This window comes from Bubalus kerabau, chromosome 5 (assembly GCF_029407905.1).
Source record: "Bubalus kerabau isolate K-KA32 ecotype Philippines breed swamp buffalo chromosome 5, PCC_UOA_SB_1v2, whole genome shotgun sequence".
NCBI classification, from domain to species: domain Eukaryota; kingdom Metazoa; phylum Chordata; class Mammalia; order Artiodactyla; family Bovidae; genus Bubalus; species Bubalus kerabau.
The window spans coordinates 103,983,514-104,000,584 of NC_073628.1; the positions used below are offsets into that span (position 1 = coordinate 103,983,514).

Genomic DNA, 17,071 nt, shown 5'->3' on the forward strand with positions numbered 1-17,071 from the left:
TTTATTGCTTTTGTGATTATACAATAAGTATAAAAATTTAAGTATTATAAAATGTGACTTCAAAAAGTAAATTTTTAAAAATTATGAAATGATCATTTTAAAATCTTCAAGTATCATAAAATGCATGGTTTAGAAAATTGGTCCTTTGTGATTCAATCACACTCCATTCCACCCCCCAGGATTCCTGCTGTTCACATGCTTTGTGTCCCTTTGTGACAGTCTCTGCATGACCAGCACATGCTTGTGATACACACTCGTCACACTGGACACGGCCAAGCCACCTTCCTCGCCTGTACGCTTAACAGCCAGCTTCCCACATCTCACAAAACGCCTGAAACTGCTACAGTGTTTTGTATGAGGTAGATGTGTAGGGTTGAATCATGAAATTAATCTGACCATTTCTGACCCATAAAAACAGCAATTTCCTATGGTTCAGCATCATGCCACAATCAGCTCTCTGGACATTTGGAGGGTTTCCCACTGTTTGCTGTTGGAAACAGAACAGCAGTGAATATCCTTGTATTTTACTCAAAAAGAGTCACAACTCTCAACCATTCAGCAGAGGCCTGAGGAGGGGGCGCTGCATTGCCTGGGGAGTGGAGGCCCATGGAGCTGAAGTTCCCTGAAGCCCACCCAAGTGGCCACGCAAGGGGGGAATCTACCTGATGGGGGACACTGCACTCACACGGGTGAAGCCTCAGGGCCTCCACTCCTGACCCCGGGCATCCTGGGAACCCCAAGACTTGTCCTTTGGCAGCTGAGCTCACGGAGGTCAGAAAACAGCTTCAGAAATGTGCTCAAACCAGAGTCTGTAGGACGATGTTTTCAAGTTTTTTCCAAGAATATTGGAGTGGCCAAAAAAACCAAGCACCTGAGACATCACTGGTGGTCCAGGGTGGACTCTGCACTTCCGATGCAGGGAGCATGGGTTCAACCCCTCTTCAGGGGGCTAAAGGTCCCCCACGCTGCGTGAAGTAGCACCTGTTGGAAGGATGCACGTGCTCCCGGGGCTGCGTCACGGGCGCTGGTGGGCAGGCCGCTTCCTCCGCGGTGCTGCTGGGGTGCAGTAGACCCTGCTGGGGTCGCAGTGGAGTTTGTGGGTGGTCTTCTTGTGGCAGGCAATGTGGACTAACTTGAGGTTCTCCAAGGTGAAGAGCAGGCGGTAGAAGTACTCCCAGTCCACCTCTCTCCCTTCCGCGTCGTGGACGGCCGCGGCCAGCGCGGGCACGACCGCACGCTTCTTTTCTATTCTGTAAAGCAAGGTTAGGGACATCATCTTCTGTCGTCACAATGCTCCCGCCACCTGCCCCCGTTTAGTTAGCGCCTCATCTACTGAGCGACTTCACTTTCACTTTTCACTTTGACGCATTGGAGAAGGAAATGGCAACCCACTCCAGTGTTCTTGCCTGGAGAATCCCAGGGACGGCGGAGCCTGGTGGGCTGCCATCTATGGGGTTGCACAGAATTGGACATGACTGAAGCGACTTAGCAGCAGCAGCATCTTCTGCTAAACCACAGAGATGGGTGGACAAGGTGTCTACTCGGCTGAGCCATCAAGATTTGGCTGCTTCCAGGAGAAACCAGAGAGGGTGAAACTCTTCAGAGGAGCCGCCCTCAGACCATCCCAGCCGGAGAGGGGTGGGCGCTGGGAAAGGGCTCACCCAGCAGCCACCAATGCACTGGAGACACCCCTTCCCAGACTGACAGGGGCACCATCGCCGTACATGGCCCCTGCCCACCAGGCCAGCCACCCAGCCATCTCACGTTGTAAAAAGTACATGGTATGTAGTTAAAATACTGAGAAGTATACTGGGAAAAATGAGAGTCAAGCATAGTCCCATCACACGAACAACAACATTCTACTTCCTTGGCTCATACTTTATCTATGTGCAAATTCACTAAAAAATTACAGGATGATATATGAACATTTTTTAAATAGAACCTTACAAACAAAGCTACAGTCACCTCCAACTACAGCCTTTAATCTCACTTCCCAGAGACAATCCCCGTTAAGGGTCTGACATCTGCCTTTCCAGACCTCATCCTATAATCTTATCTGCAGACACGTGTGTCCATTTAAAACAACCATGACATCGCTTTATGTGACCCGATTTCACGTATAAACAACAGTTCAAAAGACCTCACGGCACCCAGTGGAGAAGCTTGTACACTGATGAGATGGGACCAGAAACAGCAAAGCTGGGGGCTAGGGGCCACTAAACTGGCACAGAGGGCCCTGTCCCCATGCCAAAGAAATGCTGAGCACCAAGGAGTAAGTATCTGGGAATAAAAGAAGGAAGGTGGCTCCCTCTGCAGACACAGAAACCATGGCTGGACCACAGGACTGTGCTGCACTCCACAGACCACCAGGGTTCCAGTCCTGGTGGGGTCCCAGAGGCCCCGAAAGCCAGGAGGGGTGGGGCTGAGACCCCCGCCCTACCATTAGAGGAGGAAGAGAGAAGCTGCCAAGGGTCCGGGTCTTCCGGAAGAGGAAGGAAAAGCCTCTGTGTGAATTACCAACCCCCTCAATGGTCTGTGGGTCGGCCTGGCCCACTCTCAGGGCTGTGCTCTGCTGGTGGGCTGGCTGGGGGCTGGCCCTTCTTCCCACAGGGTCTTTCATCCTCCCTGCAGGTTGGGTTGGGCTTCCTTGAGTGATGATGATGGCATTCAAAGAGGACGTACCCATGTGTGAGCCTGCACCAGGCCTCCCCGGCTCCCTGTCTGCTGGAGCAGGTGGCCAAGTAGATGCAACGTGGGGGTGGGAAGGAGGCTCGAGGTAAGAACACCCGCAATTGCTGTGCCCAGGGCGCCATCAGCACCCTGTGAACCTCCAGTCATGTGGAAAACCAGGCCCCTCAGCCCACCTCTCACACAGACACACATCCAACTTCCACACATCCAACCACATACGGCTGCAGGTGGTATGGAAGCCGCCAGCAAGGAATCAACACGCAGTTATCCGACAGCCTCTGACTGAGCCTCACCACACGGGTAAAGGATGGCAGCTGTCAGCTCAGATGGGACCGTCTCAAGCCTGTGGGAATAAAAGCAATAACATGGCCAGTGGGACAGCCCTCAGACCAAAGGACATGTCAAGGTTGACAGGATGGGCCGGGAGCAGCAGATCAGGTTAAATCCAGCCACGCACATCTGAGGCCACGTGGATCTGAGTCCATAAACACTCACACCGCCACCATGCAGGCTTGGAGGAGTCATGAGTGACTGCGGCAGTGAACAGGCGCCAGTAGAGGCAGCCAGGAATCTGGCAGCAACTGAAGACACACGCTTACCTCTACACCTGGCTCAGACGGCAAAGAATCCGCCTGCAATGCAGGAGACGCGGGTTCAATCCCTGGGTCAGGAAGATCCCCTAGAGGAGGAAAACAGCTACCCACTCCAGTATTCTTGCCTGGAGAATCCCACAGACAGAGGACAGAGGAGCCTGGTGGGCTAGTGGAGCCTGGTGGGCTACACACAGTCCACAGGGTTGCAAAGAGTCAGATACAACTGAGCATCTAACACTAACACCAAACAGTTCACAGAGCAGCCATAAAATTGCGACGGAAATGACAAGAGTCCTTAGACCCAAATAACAATACAGTTACCCAACTCACAGGAAGTGGCTAAAGTGGACTCCGACCTGAAATGTGTATGTTAGAGGACAAGAGAGATGCAAAGTAACTGATAAGCAAGAAAAACACCTCCAAAATAGAAAGAACAAATGAAAAATAAAAGCCAAATGAATGAAGTTAAAGAAGAGGCCGAGGACAGCTCTGAAGGGAGGGAGGGAAGTTCTGGTTTCAGAAGGAAGACCTGTCACAACACAGGGCCCTGGGGGGGTGCCCTTGGGGGACCAGCCCCATGCTCCCGGGGCTCCTGCTTCGGGAGCGGGCCTCTGGGCCCAGAAGCCCTGCCCACCTGAAGCCCACCTGGACCCCTGCCCCGCCACCCAGCCATCACTCCCAGGACAGGCTGCAACCTGGTGCATGCACCCTCGTGGTGTGAGGGGGCCTGAGGGTGGGGAAGGAGGGCAGACTCTGGAAGCCAGCCACTGCAGCCCCATCCCAGAGCCCTGAAAAGGCCACCAGCTGGGACAAGGAACCCGGCCTGGGCTGCGGTGACACCGTCCAGGAGGGCGGACGACATATGCTGCACTGAGAGTCAGTTACTCCTCTGCGTTTCACTATTTAAACACATGGCTCGTGGCTTCAGCCCCACCAGTTGGGGTGGGCCTGTGGCCATATCTCAGGAAAAGAAGCCAATGTTTTCAGACCCTGGCTGCCTCCTGGTCAAAACCACATTTTAAATTAAAAGCCAGTATGTGTATCTACGGAGAAGGCAATGGCACCCCACTCCAGTACTCTTGCCTGGAAAATCCCATGGATGGAGGAGCCTGGTAGGCTGCAGTCCATGGGGTCGCTAAGAGTTGGACACGACTGAGCGACTTCACTTTCACTTTTCACTTTCATGCATTGGAGAAGGAAATGGCAACCCACTCCAGTGTTCTTGCCTGGAGAATCCCAGGGACGGGGGAGCCTGGTGGGCTGCCGTCTATGGGATCGCACAGAGTAGGACACGACTGAAGCGACTTAGCAGCAGCAGCAGCAGCAATGTGTATCTATGTGGATGTACATACATTTAGATAAAGAGCGGAAATGTAACCAACGTGTTTCAGGAGACGTGACCCTGGCTCCAGTGTACAAGCCCAAAACGTAAAAACATACCCTCAAAGAATGAGTGTCCAGGATGTAGAAAGAATTCCCACAAATTAATTAGGAGACCAAAGCCAGACAGAAAACGAGCAGAGGCGGCAACAGCCACTTCACAGAACACGAATGGCCGACAAACTCACGGACTGCCCACCTTCCTAGTAACCAGGCAAACGACCTGCAGCCAGAGAAGCTGCTCCCCACCCAGCAGGCGGGGAGCATGCAGAAGGTCCGACACCAAGGGGGACAGGGCCGGGGCCTGAGGATTCTCCACCCTGCAGAGCAACCCAAGACTCGTGGGGGCAGACGGGGACACTAGGAGCCAGTGCCCCACGCAGGCGAGAACCCGAGGATGTCTTTATGAGGGGGCTCTGCCTGCAGGTTCCTCCGTATCTGTGCCTCCTTCGTATCCGTGGATTCAGCCAATGCGGATGGAGAACTGTAGCATTTCCTACTGAAAAACCTTGTGTGTAAGTGGACCCGCGTGGTTCAAACCCCATGTTGTTCAAGAGTCAACAAGAAAAGCGTCTCGGTTAAAATAGTAAAACTTTCCATTTCTTTTTTTGAATGAGCTGACATACACATAAAAGCGATCCTGCCACCCAAGACACACTCACACTGGCTAAAGCGGGAAACGCCCTGCACATCACCGCCCAGTCCCCCCATCCCCCGCCCTGGGACAGGCAGGGATCCCACTGGTGCCAAACTGACCGGGCCCTCGGCTGCCGACCACCAGCTTGGCCCACTGGTGGGATCTGGGGGTGACCGAGGGGGCACGGAGGGTTGCACTGGTATGGATGGGGACCTGAGCCACCACACTGAGTGACACCACCACACAGGTGACAATGGACATCCGTGGGTCTGTGATCCACGAGCTGAGTGTGTGGAACACCAGGCGGCCATCAGCCCTGGAGGCCAGGCAGGCCCAGGCCAGCAGGCGCGCTGCAGTCTGTGCCCACACCCCCCACACCGCGCACTCACATGTGGTCCAGGTTCCAGGTGCTGAAGAGGACACGGCTCTCCCGGTTACTGTAGGGGTTGATGGAGTGTCTGGAGGTACAGTCATCCACGTCAAAAGGACCCTGGATGGAAGAGAAGAGGTGACGGCCCTGAGGCCAAAGAGCCGCTCCCCCAAGTCGGGGGCGCCCCAGTCGGGGGTCAGGCCCTGTACGTGGTCTGTGCTCAGGAGGCAGACACTCTGTCCTGGCAAGGCACCCCACTCCCTGGTGACCCCAGTAATGCACTGCATCTGCAGAGGGGACCAGTTAACCCGTCAGCCGCCAGGAATGCCAGGCTCCCTACCATGTACCTCCTGTGCCCCCAGCCCTCCCCACACTGCTCCATCACACGGCTGCTCCGTTTCTGCCTCCTCCACGGCATCCCAGCATTTCCCTGTTACCTGCACAGGCTGGGCCACGCAGACACACTAAAGTGTCACCTCCCCCTGAAGCCCCAGCTGCACCCCATCCAGAGACCCCGCCGGCACCCTGAGGGCCCCCACAGCCTCTCTGCAAGAAACCCACCACCCAACTCGCTCACAGGCCTTCAACCCAGAGCCTGCCCAGGCTGGGGTGGAGGTGCTGGGGTGGAGGTGCTGGGGTGGAAGTATATGTGTCCTCTGCCACACATACTGCCGGGCTCAGGTCACACTGCCCAGAAGGGAGTGGTCAGGTGAGAGTGACGTGAAGCCAGGTGGGAAGGAGCAGTGTCTGGGTGCTTGGGACATCACCCTTGGAAGGGGCTGCCTGAGGGGCGACAGAGGCACGGGGGGCTATGGGGGGGAGACTGGCCCCCTGCCAGTGGCAGGGAGGGGCTTTCACTGGAAGTGCTGCATGCAGCTCACTTCCACCCACAGCTGGCCTGCGAACAGCTGCACGCAGCAAGCAGTGCCCCTGCGCTGTCCCCACGGCCCAGAACACTGCTGCCAGCCGACACTGCCCCTCCAGGGCACCAAGCTCTACGAGTGCCGAGATGTCACGTCCGGCCACGACCCTGAATCCCGGCGGGCTCTCTCATCCGGGCTTTCCCACAGGGCAGACCACGCATCAGCCACCACCCAAACAAACACTTCCCTCCTCTGAGGCCAGGACAAGGTCTCTGCTCACAAGCAGTCGTGTCCTGACCCATCCCTGCACAGGCATCGCAGAAATTCATCAGGAAGGCAGGTTCTCAGGCCCTGTGGAGCTGCTGAACAAAAACCCTGGGAGGGACCCAGCCATCCTCACAAGCCCTCCAGGGGTTCCAACGCCACTGAAGTCTGGGAACCACCAGTGGGGCTGACCATTCCCTCACCCTGTGCAAGCTGGCACCTGAGGGCTGCCCCAGCTCACCAGGCCTCGGCCAGGGTGGCCCAGGAGACACTCGTGGCTCACCTGGCAGGAGAACCAGCCCTCGGGGGTGCAGAGCCGGCGGCCAGCCTTTGCCCCTCGGTCGAAGTAGCTGCTGTTGTACTGGGCAGCCTGGAGCTTCTGCTGCATGGAGCCCACGAGCCGCAGGTACTCCTCACGAGACTTTGCGCCCACCAGGGAGGCGCCAGAGGTCACCTGGAGAGGCAGGGGCATCCCTGACCACTGGCCACACACCCTAAAACCCACTGCTGCCTGGTTCCCAGTCCACTGAATGCCATGGCCCTCAGAGACCCTGCCCCCTGGGGTCCCAGCAGGGCCCTGAGATTGGGGGCATCTGAACTCTGCCTCCTGAAGTCCCAGCAAGGCCCTGAGGTTGGGGGTTCTGGATCCTGCCCCCGGGGTCCCAGCAGGGCCCTGAGGTTGGGGGGGCCCTGAACTCTGCCCCCTGAAGTTCCAGCAAGGCCCTGAGGTTGGGGGTTCTGGATCCTGCCCCCTGGAGTCCCAGCAGGGCCCTGAGGTTGGGGGTCAGAGCTCACACCCACCATAACTGTCTGACTCTGGAAAGTTCCTCTGGGCCCATGAGACGGAGCTTTGGTCACAATCAGATAAGCTCAAGCTCCAGGCACACTGGCTGCTCCGTCTCCCGAGTGCTACCCGGTGCTTTGTGGCAAGAAACCGGAGAAAAAGAGTGCAGGTGAGAAGCGACCACCACATCACTACCCACTGGAGTGCAGGTGAGGACTCGCACCGATGGGCCCACACTGAGCACCGGGCAGAAGCAAGGGGACCACCTGGCCCAGTGGGAATGACAGCAGGAAGCAGACGGCTCATCACAGAATGGGGCTAGCACCCAGAGGGGCCTGCGGATGATGCCCTGGATCACCCATCAGCCAGCGTGGGAAGAGCACTTCACCAGCAGAAGGAGCCTGAGGGTGGCTACGGTCAGCAGGGATGGAAGCAGGGACGAGGGGGAGCTGGGTCAGGCCCCAGGGCCTCAGATACCCCAGCCCTGAGGTTTCCTTTGTGCTCTCCACAGAGCACGTGTGGGCAGTTCTGCACCACGAATGATAAACTCTAGTCCAGGACACACAGCCAGGAGCAAGGTCAAGGTGTAGGGGTAGCAGGTGGCCTGCAAAGAATGGAACATGACACCTCCTGGCTGACATCCGACCACGAGGTATAGGAGCAATGGCAAGGGGCTCCCGGGGCAAGCAACTAACTCATTGCTGGCTCATGTTCACCTGCACCCACACCCGCGCCAGCCCTCACTCCTCTGACATCCACGCAGGTCCTGGGAGCCAAGTCCCAGAGGCAGAACCGGCTTCCTAAACCTGCCCAGCACACCAGGACCTACTTCTCTCAGGTAGCTCCGGATCCGGCTCTCGCAGCTGTATCTCAGATAGCCAGACTTGCTCCTAAACCGGGACTCCAAGCCTGCCGGAAGGAGAGACAAGACGCCTGGAGCCTGGGGCTGTGATCTCCTGGGAGGGGCGGACAGGAGGGCTCTTGACTCGGCTCTATCTAGAAACGTTCTGATGGGAACCTGCTCCTTCTGCAAAGGAAGTCATCTCTGGTCCACCAGCACAGAGCACCTCAAATGCCACCGGGGAGCCGCTTTCCCAAGGGGGCTGCTCCACCTGGCTCAGAAGACCAGTCCAAAAGGTGAGATAGGACCAGGTGACTGGATAAAGAAGATATGATCCACCCATGAGATGAAATATCATTCAGCCTTAAAGAGGAAGGGAATCCTGACACCTGTCTCCACACGATGAACCACGAGGAGGTTATGCTGAGTGAAGAAGGAAGATGCATGAGCTCATTCATACGAGGTCCCTGAGGAGTCATATTCCAGGGACAGGAAGATGGGGGACCAGGGGCAGAGGAGAGATGGGGAATGATGCCCATTGGAGACAGAGCCTCAGTTTGGAATGAAAACCTCTGAGAACAGGTGGCAGGGCTGCTGCACAACACTGGGAATATATTCAATACCAACGAAGAACTAAGTGCCCAAAAATGGTGAAGATGGTGAACTTTACTTCATCACGATTGAAAAATAAAACCGCCAACCCCAGGGCTGCCTGGACCCTGGCCCTGTGCTTGGGAAACCCCTGGATCTGGGAACTGACAGAGACCCCAGGTCTCAGAGAGTCAGTCCCAGGGAAGCCCTCCACACCCGCTCCCTCCAGGCCAGAATCCATGAGGTACCTTCAAACCACGGCGGGTCCTCGGCCCTGGTCTCAGCCGCGATGTTCTCACTGACGGTGCCCAGCAGGTCGGCCAGCAGCTTCTGCCGCAGTGGGGCCCGCTCGTCCGAGAGCAGCTGCCGGGCGGCCTGGATGACACCCGCATGCGGCTCCTGGAACACGCTCAGGAAGCGGCTGATGTCACTCACGACTGCCACCGAAGGGGACAAACAGAGAGGCCACCAGGCCTTGGAGCATGGCCTCTGGGAAATCGCCTCCTGCCCCTGCCCCAACAGCCACCAGCCCAGTGCTCCAGGCCTGGGGCCTGGCACCCCACACTTAAAGTGGCAGTGGGAAGGACAGAAGGGGAGGACACAGGAAATGAAACACACCAAAGGGAGTTGCTGCCCTTCCGCCTCGGCCTTCCCTCCTCCAAGTGAAACCACCTGGTCTTGGGCCCTCATTCGAGGCCTCAGGCTCCAGCTCATCCCTTCACTATTCAGCTGACTCCCCACCTTTCCACACGCACCCGAAAGCAGCCAGCCCTCCAGGTAAGCGTGAGACACTAGGGGCTTCTTCATCCTATAAGCAGAAGTCCAGACCCACACGAGGAACAGGCCCCACAGCGGCTTGGGTCATTTCAGGGACCTGGGGCTGCTCCGAGTTCAAATATCAGTGTGATCCACCCTCCACAGGCTAAGCAAGAAAAGCCACGTGATCATAGCAACTGGTGCAGAAAGACAGAGAAAATCTTCAAGACCTAGAGCTTGTCGAAAAAGTCTCAGACTGAACCACAAAAGTATATGTACAGAAACATAAAGGGGCTTCCCTGATGGCTCAGTGATAAAAAATCAACCTGCAATACAGCAGATGCAGGTTCAATCCCTGGGTTGGGAAGATTCCCTGAAGAAGGAAATGGCAACACACTCCAGTATTCTTGCCTGGAAAAGTCCATGGACAGAGGAGCCTGGTGGGCTATATAGAGCTGGACATGCCTTAGCGATTAAAATAAGAACAAAGAAAGATAAAAAGGGACAAGTAGGACTTCATCAAAAGTAAAAATGTCTACTCCATGTTTAAGACCTGGTTAAGAAAACAAAAACACGAGCTGCAGAGAAACTATCTGCCAACCACACATCTGACAAAGACTCACATCCAGAATGGACCAGAGGAACTCGCAAGACTCAAGCAGGAAAAATATCTAACTACACAGCGGACAAAAGATGCTTCACAAGAAGGTTTACAGATGGTAAATCTACCCAGGAGAAGATGGCCAACACCATCAGCTGGGAGGAACATGTGAATCCAGACACCACCACACGCCTGCCGGAGTGGCTAAAGCAGAAACAGCAACAAGGCCTGGTGAGGCCACAGGCGCCTGCTCCTGTCCTTGCTGCGGAAATAAGCCAGAACCGCAGCTCTGGAAAGCAGCGTGGGGCTCCTTCCTTTTCCTGGTAACATTGTTCAGATTTAATTCTCTAGAAGGATAAGGCCCGACAGAGGAAGGATGCTCGCCACACCACACATGTCACCCTCACTGCTACAGCAGAGTCCCAACCGAGGGCCGAGGCCACATCCACATTCCTGTCGGGCCTCTCTCTCTCCCCACCCTTTCAGCAGAGAGGGCAGGACAATCTCAGTCCTCGGAGCTCCACTGCCTTCCCACAGCACCTGAATCGGAAGCCCCTTTCTACAGGGGCCAGACAACCCTCCTGGGGGACATGCACATGCCTGGCCAGTGGCTTACGGCTCCATGGTAGCACTTGTCACCCAGCAAAGACTCCACTAAAGACCCACCTCCAAGGGCACTGGCTCCAATAAGGCAGCGCTAACAGGAACCTGAGGATGGATGGGTGTCCACAAACCCGACAGAGATCAGACACTGAGCGTAGAGTCAGTCACCTGCCCGTCCCTTAGAAAACAGATTAAGGAAATGTTTACTGACTGAGACACAGGGGGTCGTTCAGACTTCTACATAAGTCAACTTGAATTTGATGCTGACTAGAACAGCCTGTCTGTGGTAGATCGTACATATGGTGTGCATCTGCCTTAATTATTAAAGAAAAGGATGCACTGACCAGAAGTAAAGCAAGTCCATGTTAAAAGTAAAGATTGGGGAATTCCCTAAAGATCCCGTGGTTAGGACTCTGAACTCTCACTGCCAAGGACCGTGGTTCAATCCCTGGTTGGGAAACTAAGATCCCACAAGCTGTGCAATGCAGCAAAATAAGTAAATAAAGTTTAAATGCCCCTGTTCCTGGGACGCCAATGATGGTTACTTCTTCGATGGTCAAGATTCTGCCAGTGCCAAGGCCATGCTGATGCTCTGTGCACATGCTGATCTGCTGTTTCTGAACCCTTAAGAGAATGCATCCTGACTTGTTTAACAGTCTTTGTACTGAAGACACAAAACTGTGCTGAAAACCCTGCTTCTCCAGAGCAGATACTTGGAGTGATCTTAGAGACTGTCTTCTGGGCTACATTTTTCAGTTTGGCTCAAATAAAACTTTTCTATTCTTATTATCAACTGTTTATTGACTATTTTGGTCAACAAAGCCCAGTAAACAGGACAACCTTGCTCTCTGGCTCTGCTTCTCCTATAAAACTGGGTAGCCTCCGAACCCCAAAGCCCACTCTCTGCCCTTAGGAGTTATTGCTGCTGCTGCTAAGTCACTTCAGCCGTGTCTGATTCTGTGCGACCCTGTAGATGGCAGCCCACCAGGCTCCCCTGTCCCTGGGATTCTCCAGGCAAGAACACTGGAGTGGGTTGTCATTTCCTTCTCCAATACTAGGACACCTCAAATGAACATAAATAAAACTAAAGGAATTTCCTAAAGAGACACATACAACAACCAACTGGACAGGTGGGCTCCTGGCCAAGAGGATGGACAACTCAGCCATCTGAGCAAGCTCTGCCTCCAGGGGCTTCTTCCTTTAGGGTCCAGAGCACGGGGACCCTCCCTCCCAAGGCTGGCATCCCCTAGCAGAGCCTCTGCACCTCCACAACCACACCCACTTCCCCATCAGTCTCCAAGATCCCCAACACTTACAGCCCTGCCAGGTCTGGCCGGCAGTGAGAAGCACAAGCTCTGAGTTGTCGGGGGCACTCCGGAAGTAATCTCCAGTCAATTCCGTGCCATCTTCATAGAGACACAGGCGGGAACCAGGGATGGGGAGCTGGGGAGAAGAAGGAGGTGAGATCGGGGTGGGATGCTCACTTCCTGGGTCTCAGGGGGGCCCAATCTTGGGGTGGCCAACTGAAGTCTTCCCATCTGCAGCCCTCACAGAGAACAAGAAGGAACCATGTTGTAAAGAATCCTGCCAGAGATGCAGTCTGCACGTATGGAGAACGTCCATCAAGGGCCCCTACTGTAGGTCATTCTAAGACTTGGAAAGTCACAGAGATGAATATACACTGGTGACCACTTTGCAGGATTCACCACTCAGACCCTTTCAAACAGAGCTCCCCTAAGGCACTTTAAAATTCAAGCCCGTTTCCAAAAATGACGCTTGACTGCACTAAGCCTGTAAATACATCCCCATCAATGAGGCACAAGGCCTGACAGGTGTCAGCACGCAATACCTACGGCTCAAGTCTCTCCCTGGCACTGATTAATTAAGGAGAAGCTTACTGAACAGGACTCACTGCCTCTGCCTACAGAAGTGTGACCAGCTCACGGGACTGTGAACCTGCTGAGGTTTACTCCTTTGCCATGCCACATGGATCCATTTCATAAGTTTTTACACCCAATTCCCTCCCTCCCCCCGTGCCATGCAAGTACGCACTCACCCAGCACTGGTCTAGGCCCAGCGGAGGAAGTTAAGACAACGAGGGTAGGAAGGATGGCTGAAATCCCTAGAACAGTAGTACCTAAGGACCATGAGAGGCCTCGGAGCCTGACCCTTCATCTTACACCAGGGAAACCAAGGCAGAGAGCATGTGAGCCATGAGCCAATGGGCACCAGAACGGGGTCCCTGGGCCTCAGGCCAGAGCTATCCCAAGCCTGGCTGTCAGAAGGGAGGAGAGCCATCCCAGTTCTCTCCAAAGTTCCCCTTCTCTGACCTGGCCCAGGAGCCAGACAAGGCACACTGGGGACTTCTCCGCAGCACAGGAAATGAGGATCTCTGCAGCCCAGACGTCTCCCACATCCCTGGTTTGGAAGTACAAAAGCAGTGCCTCTTATTCTCCCCAGATGTCTCCCAAGCGGGTGGGCTCCTGAGTGCAGGGGCAGAGGCTTCACTCACTCAGGCCGTCTGCTGAGACCGGGCACCAGGACCCAGAAGCCTGGAAGAACCCCAATCACAGCCCACCCCCTATCATACACACACCCCTCCCCGCAGTGCCCACACCATCAGAGGCTCGGCTAAGAGGCTTTGGGTGGACCTAGTACTGGGTTGTGGAGAAGGCAATGGCACCCCACTCCAGTACTCTTGCCTGGAAAATTCCATGGACGGAGGAGCCTGGTGGGCTGCAGTCCATGGGGTCGCTACAAGTCGGACACGACTGAGCGACTTCACTTTCACTTTCATGCACTGGAGGAGGAAATGGCAACCCACTCCAGAATTCTTGCCTGGAGAATCCCAGGGACGGGGGAGCCTGGTGGGCTGCCGTCTATGGGGTCGCACAGAGTCAGACACGACTGAAACGACTTAGCAGCAGCAGCAGCAGCAGTACTGGGTTGGGGTTAAACACCGGCCTTTCCTTGGTGGCTACAGCAGATTACTCAGTCCCTCTGTGCATCAATTTCCTCATTTGTGAAATGGGGTGTGAGCACCTAGTTCAGGGCAGGGCACCTGAACGCCACCAAAGCCCATGTAAAGGAGCCCGGACAGAGCCCAGGGTGGGCACGTGGCCATCGGCAGTGGTCAGGCTCAGGCTCTCTGCCCAGAGATGGTGGACAGCGTCCCCTCCCACTGTCAGGACTCGGGGGCCTACTGTGTGGCTTGGGGCAGCCTGAGCTCGGCCAGTCCCGACGCCGCAGGACGATGGGTCAGCACAGTCCCATCCTGCAAGTGGAGGCTCCCACCCCGCGGCCCCACGTGGCACCTGCAAGCGTTGGCACCCCTTCCGCAGCACTTCCTCGCAGCTCCTGCCCGCCACCCCAAACTTCTTCTCGCTATGCAGGGACCGCAGCTTGAACGTCTTGGGCTTCCGGAGCACCGCCGACATCCTCAGAAACTCTGGCCCCGCGGGCGGCACCTGCTCGGCGGATCGCAGTGGTGTCCACTCCAGGTGGTCTCCACTGGGCGAATCAAGGCCGTGCGCCGCCCTCGGAAACTACATTACCCAAAAGGCCAGGAAAGCGGCGGCGCGCCCCCACCTTGTGCGCAGGCGTCGCCGCCGGAAACTTCATTACCCAGAAGGCCAAGAAAGCGGCGGCGCACCCCCACCTTGTGCGCAGGCGCAGCGCGACGGGGGCGGGGTCGCGCACGCGCGGAGGCCCGGGCGGGCCGGCCTGGTTGTCATGAGAGCGGCGGCCGCGGCCCGGGCGATGGGCGCTGGCCGCCGCGGCTGCTCCTGGGCTGCCACCGCTACTGCGGCTCGGGGGTGCAGGCCGGCCCGGGGCGGCGGCGGAGGCGTTGCCTGAGGTCCGCAGAGGGTGCGGCGCTGCCGAGGGCCGGCGGAGATCCTGGGTCTTGCGAGTGTCCTGACAGGTACCCGAGCGGGCCGGGGCGGGACCGACGTGCGGGGTTTGGAGCGGCGGGGCTGGGTCCACACGGGCCTCCGTGGGTGCGGCCCGCGCGCTGCGTCACCGCCCGGGCGGCCCGTGGCGCCTGCGCTCGGTCCTTGCGTTGGGCGGCTGCGCGAGCCCGGCGACCCCGACTCCGTGCGGGCGAGGTGGGAAGGAGTCGGCTCTTGAACCTCGTCTGCTCCGAGGACTCTCTGGGGCACTTGGCGAACCTTGAGGTTGCTGCACCAAAAGCCATTTTACTGTATACCATTTACCATAAACCGTTTAACTGTGTACTACTTACATTTTCATAAGAAAAAAGTGAGTACAAGTTTCGTCTCCTAAGCCTTGTAGCAAGACATTTGGAAGTTGCTGAATTGTTTCAGTGTAATGTAGCTATCCAATTTCCCTGATGCAGAGTCAAAAGCTGACTCCGCAGGGATGCCGAACCGAAGATGGAGCCGGCGCTCGTTGTGGGGAGAGGACCTCTGTGCACCCGGCCAGCGGGGGCCCGACAGAGTTCCGGTTCTCCCCAAAATGTTAATGGTGAATTTTGTAGTGCCTGATACTAGAGTCCTCAGTGACATCCCAGGTCTCTTACAGAAGACTTGAAGGATTGTGCAGAAAAGATTCCAGGGTACAGGGTGGAAGGAGGTGGCCGAAAAAGAATCCTTCTCAAATACCCAAACCGAGGTAATAACGTTGCCTCTGCCGTTCCTCGGCACTTCTACCTGGCTCCTAGATGCCAGGGCTGTGTTTGGGATTTATTGAAGCCGCGTTGTATAGTGGACACATCCTTTATTCCGATTTAAAGGGCCCCATTTCTGAGTCTTAGCGCCATGACCGAGGGTATTGGTCAGGATCAGAGACTCTGGAACTTGAGCAGCCTTAGGACAAACCCTGCCTGCATGGCCTCATAGCTGATGACCCTGGGCCAGGCCTCTCTGTGCCTCAGATTCATCGTCTCTACATCAGGACTGTCAGAACTGTCATGAGGGTGTAAACAGGTGTATCTGCATGCAGACACACGGTGTGAGGAAGTCGGTCTGTACGCACATAGCAAGATGAATAAATAGCATTTCAGATTTGCAGAATTTCAGGGTACATGGTCACACTCAGGTGAGAATATTGAATAGATAACCTCTTTTGTTCAAGGTGGGATAGACAGTAACAGCACCTTTAAAGGTGCTGAAAGGATGTGGGGAATCCCCAGCACAGGGCTCTCACCCTGAGCTTCAATAAGTTTGGCTGGACTTTAGAATCTACCACATGAAGAGAGGGTTAGAATGGCAGATTGGTTAGAATGGCTGGAGCAGGGTCCCTCAGGCGGGGCAGTGCTCCAGGTCGAGAGGCCTGGCTACTGTCTTCTAGAGAAGACAGTGGATCCCTAAGAGGGGATGTATTCAGTCATCCCTCCAAAGGTGGGGCCAGTGACACTTGGCACGGAGGGGTGGGGGTTAAAAGTAGATGGGCTGGGGGAGGTATGGAGACCGAGGGGAAAATCAGCCCTGGCTGTGAGCCTGAACCCTAGCGCGTGGGAGGAGCTGCAGGCTGGGTCAGACTGGTGCCTGTCTGGCGTGGGAGCTGAAACACAGGCCACGCTCTGCAGTTGCTGTGGATTAAGTCACACACTCGTCCGTTTTCTGTGCCTGCATTTCATCAGTTTCCGAGTTGGTTTGGTGTTCCTCTACTATCCTGTGACATCCTTCAGTGAGCTTTGTATACCAAATGACTAGGATCTTTAATAGTGGTTTCTCTTTCTGTTTTTAATGCGTTTGTTCATATAGTCCAAGAAACCTTAGCAAATGCCGGCCAGCAATTAATTTGTCAACATAGTCCTTTTCAGGGTCTCAATAACAGTCAGAGGAGGATCCAGATCCATCCTGAGCACGTTAAAACAAGCATGTCTTACGTGGGGTGTGCTCGTGAGTTACCGCCTCCTGAAAATCTCAGTTAATAGTGTGTCCCACCCCAGAGAACCTTCTGGAGAAGGCTTTATCCTCTGTGTTTTTGAGGGCTCTTGGTTGCATACTGACCCTTCAGCCAAATCGGCCAACTGCAGAGCATCGACGGCCTTAGTAACTGGGGAGTCAGTGGGAGTCTGTGAGTCCTTTGGGCTTTAAGTCCTGATGCTCACAAGGTGGGGGTCCCTGCTGTC

General features: G+C 55.6%; 2 protein-coding genes across 9 annotated transcripts in view; one reads left to right on the top strand and one right to left on the bottom strand.

Moving 5' to 3' along the window:
- DFFB (DNA fragmentation factor subunit beta) lies at positions 1 to 14,537 on the bottom strand. The gene is made up of 7 exons (XM_055582465.1): positions 14,289 to 14,537; positions 12,291 to 12,417; positions 9,263 to 9,451; positions 8,412 to 8,491; positions 7,082 to 7,252; positions 5,691 to 5,791; positions 1 to 1,250 (listed from the first exon to the last, which is right to left on the bottom strand). The coding sequence occupies exons 1-7, from the start codon at positions 14,409 to 14,411 to the stop codon at positions 1,016 to 1,018; spliced, it is 1,026 nt and encodes a 341-aa protein (XP_055438440.1). The 5' UTR covers positions 14,412 to 14,537; the 3' UTR covers positions 1 to 1,015.
- Positions 14,538 to 14,665: 128 nt separating this feature from the next.
- Positions 14,666 to 17,071, top strand: part of CEP104 (centrosomal protein 104) — a 40,369-nt gene continuing 37,963 nt past the window's right edge. For 7 of the 8 annotated variants that reach the window (XM_055582456.1, XM_055582460.1, XM_055582461.1 and 4 more), the window contains exon 1: positions 14,666 to 14,896. The gene's annotated coding sequence lies outside the window, so the exon portion shown is untranslated. Of the gene's footprint in view, positions 14,897 to 14,925; positions 15,235 to 17,071 lie in introns of those variants that run through there. The other variant, XM_055582457.1, reaches the window with a different exon arrangement.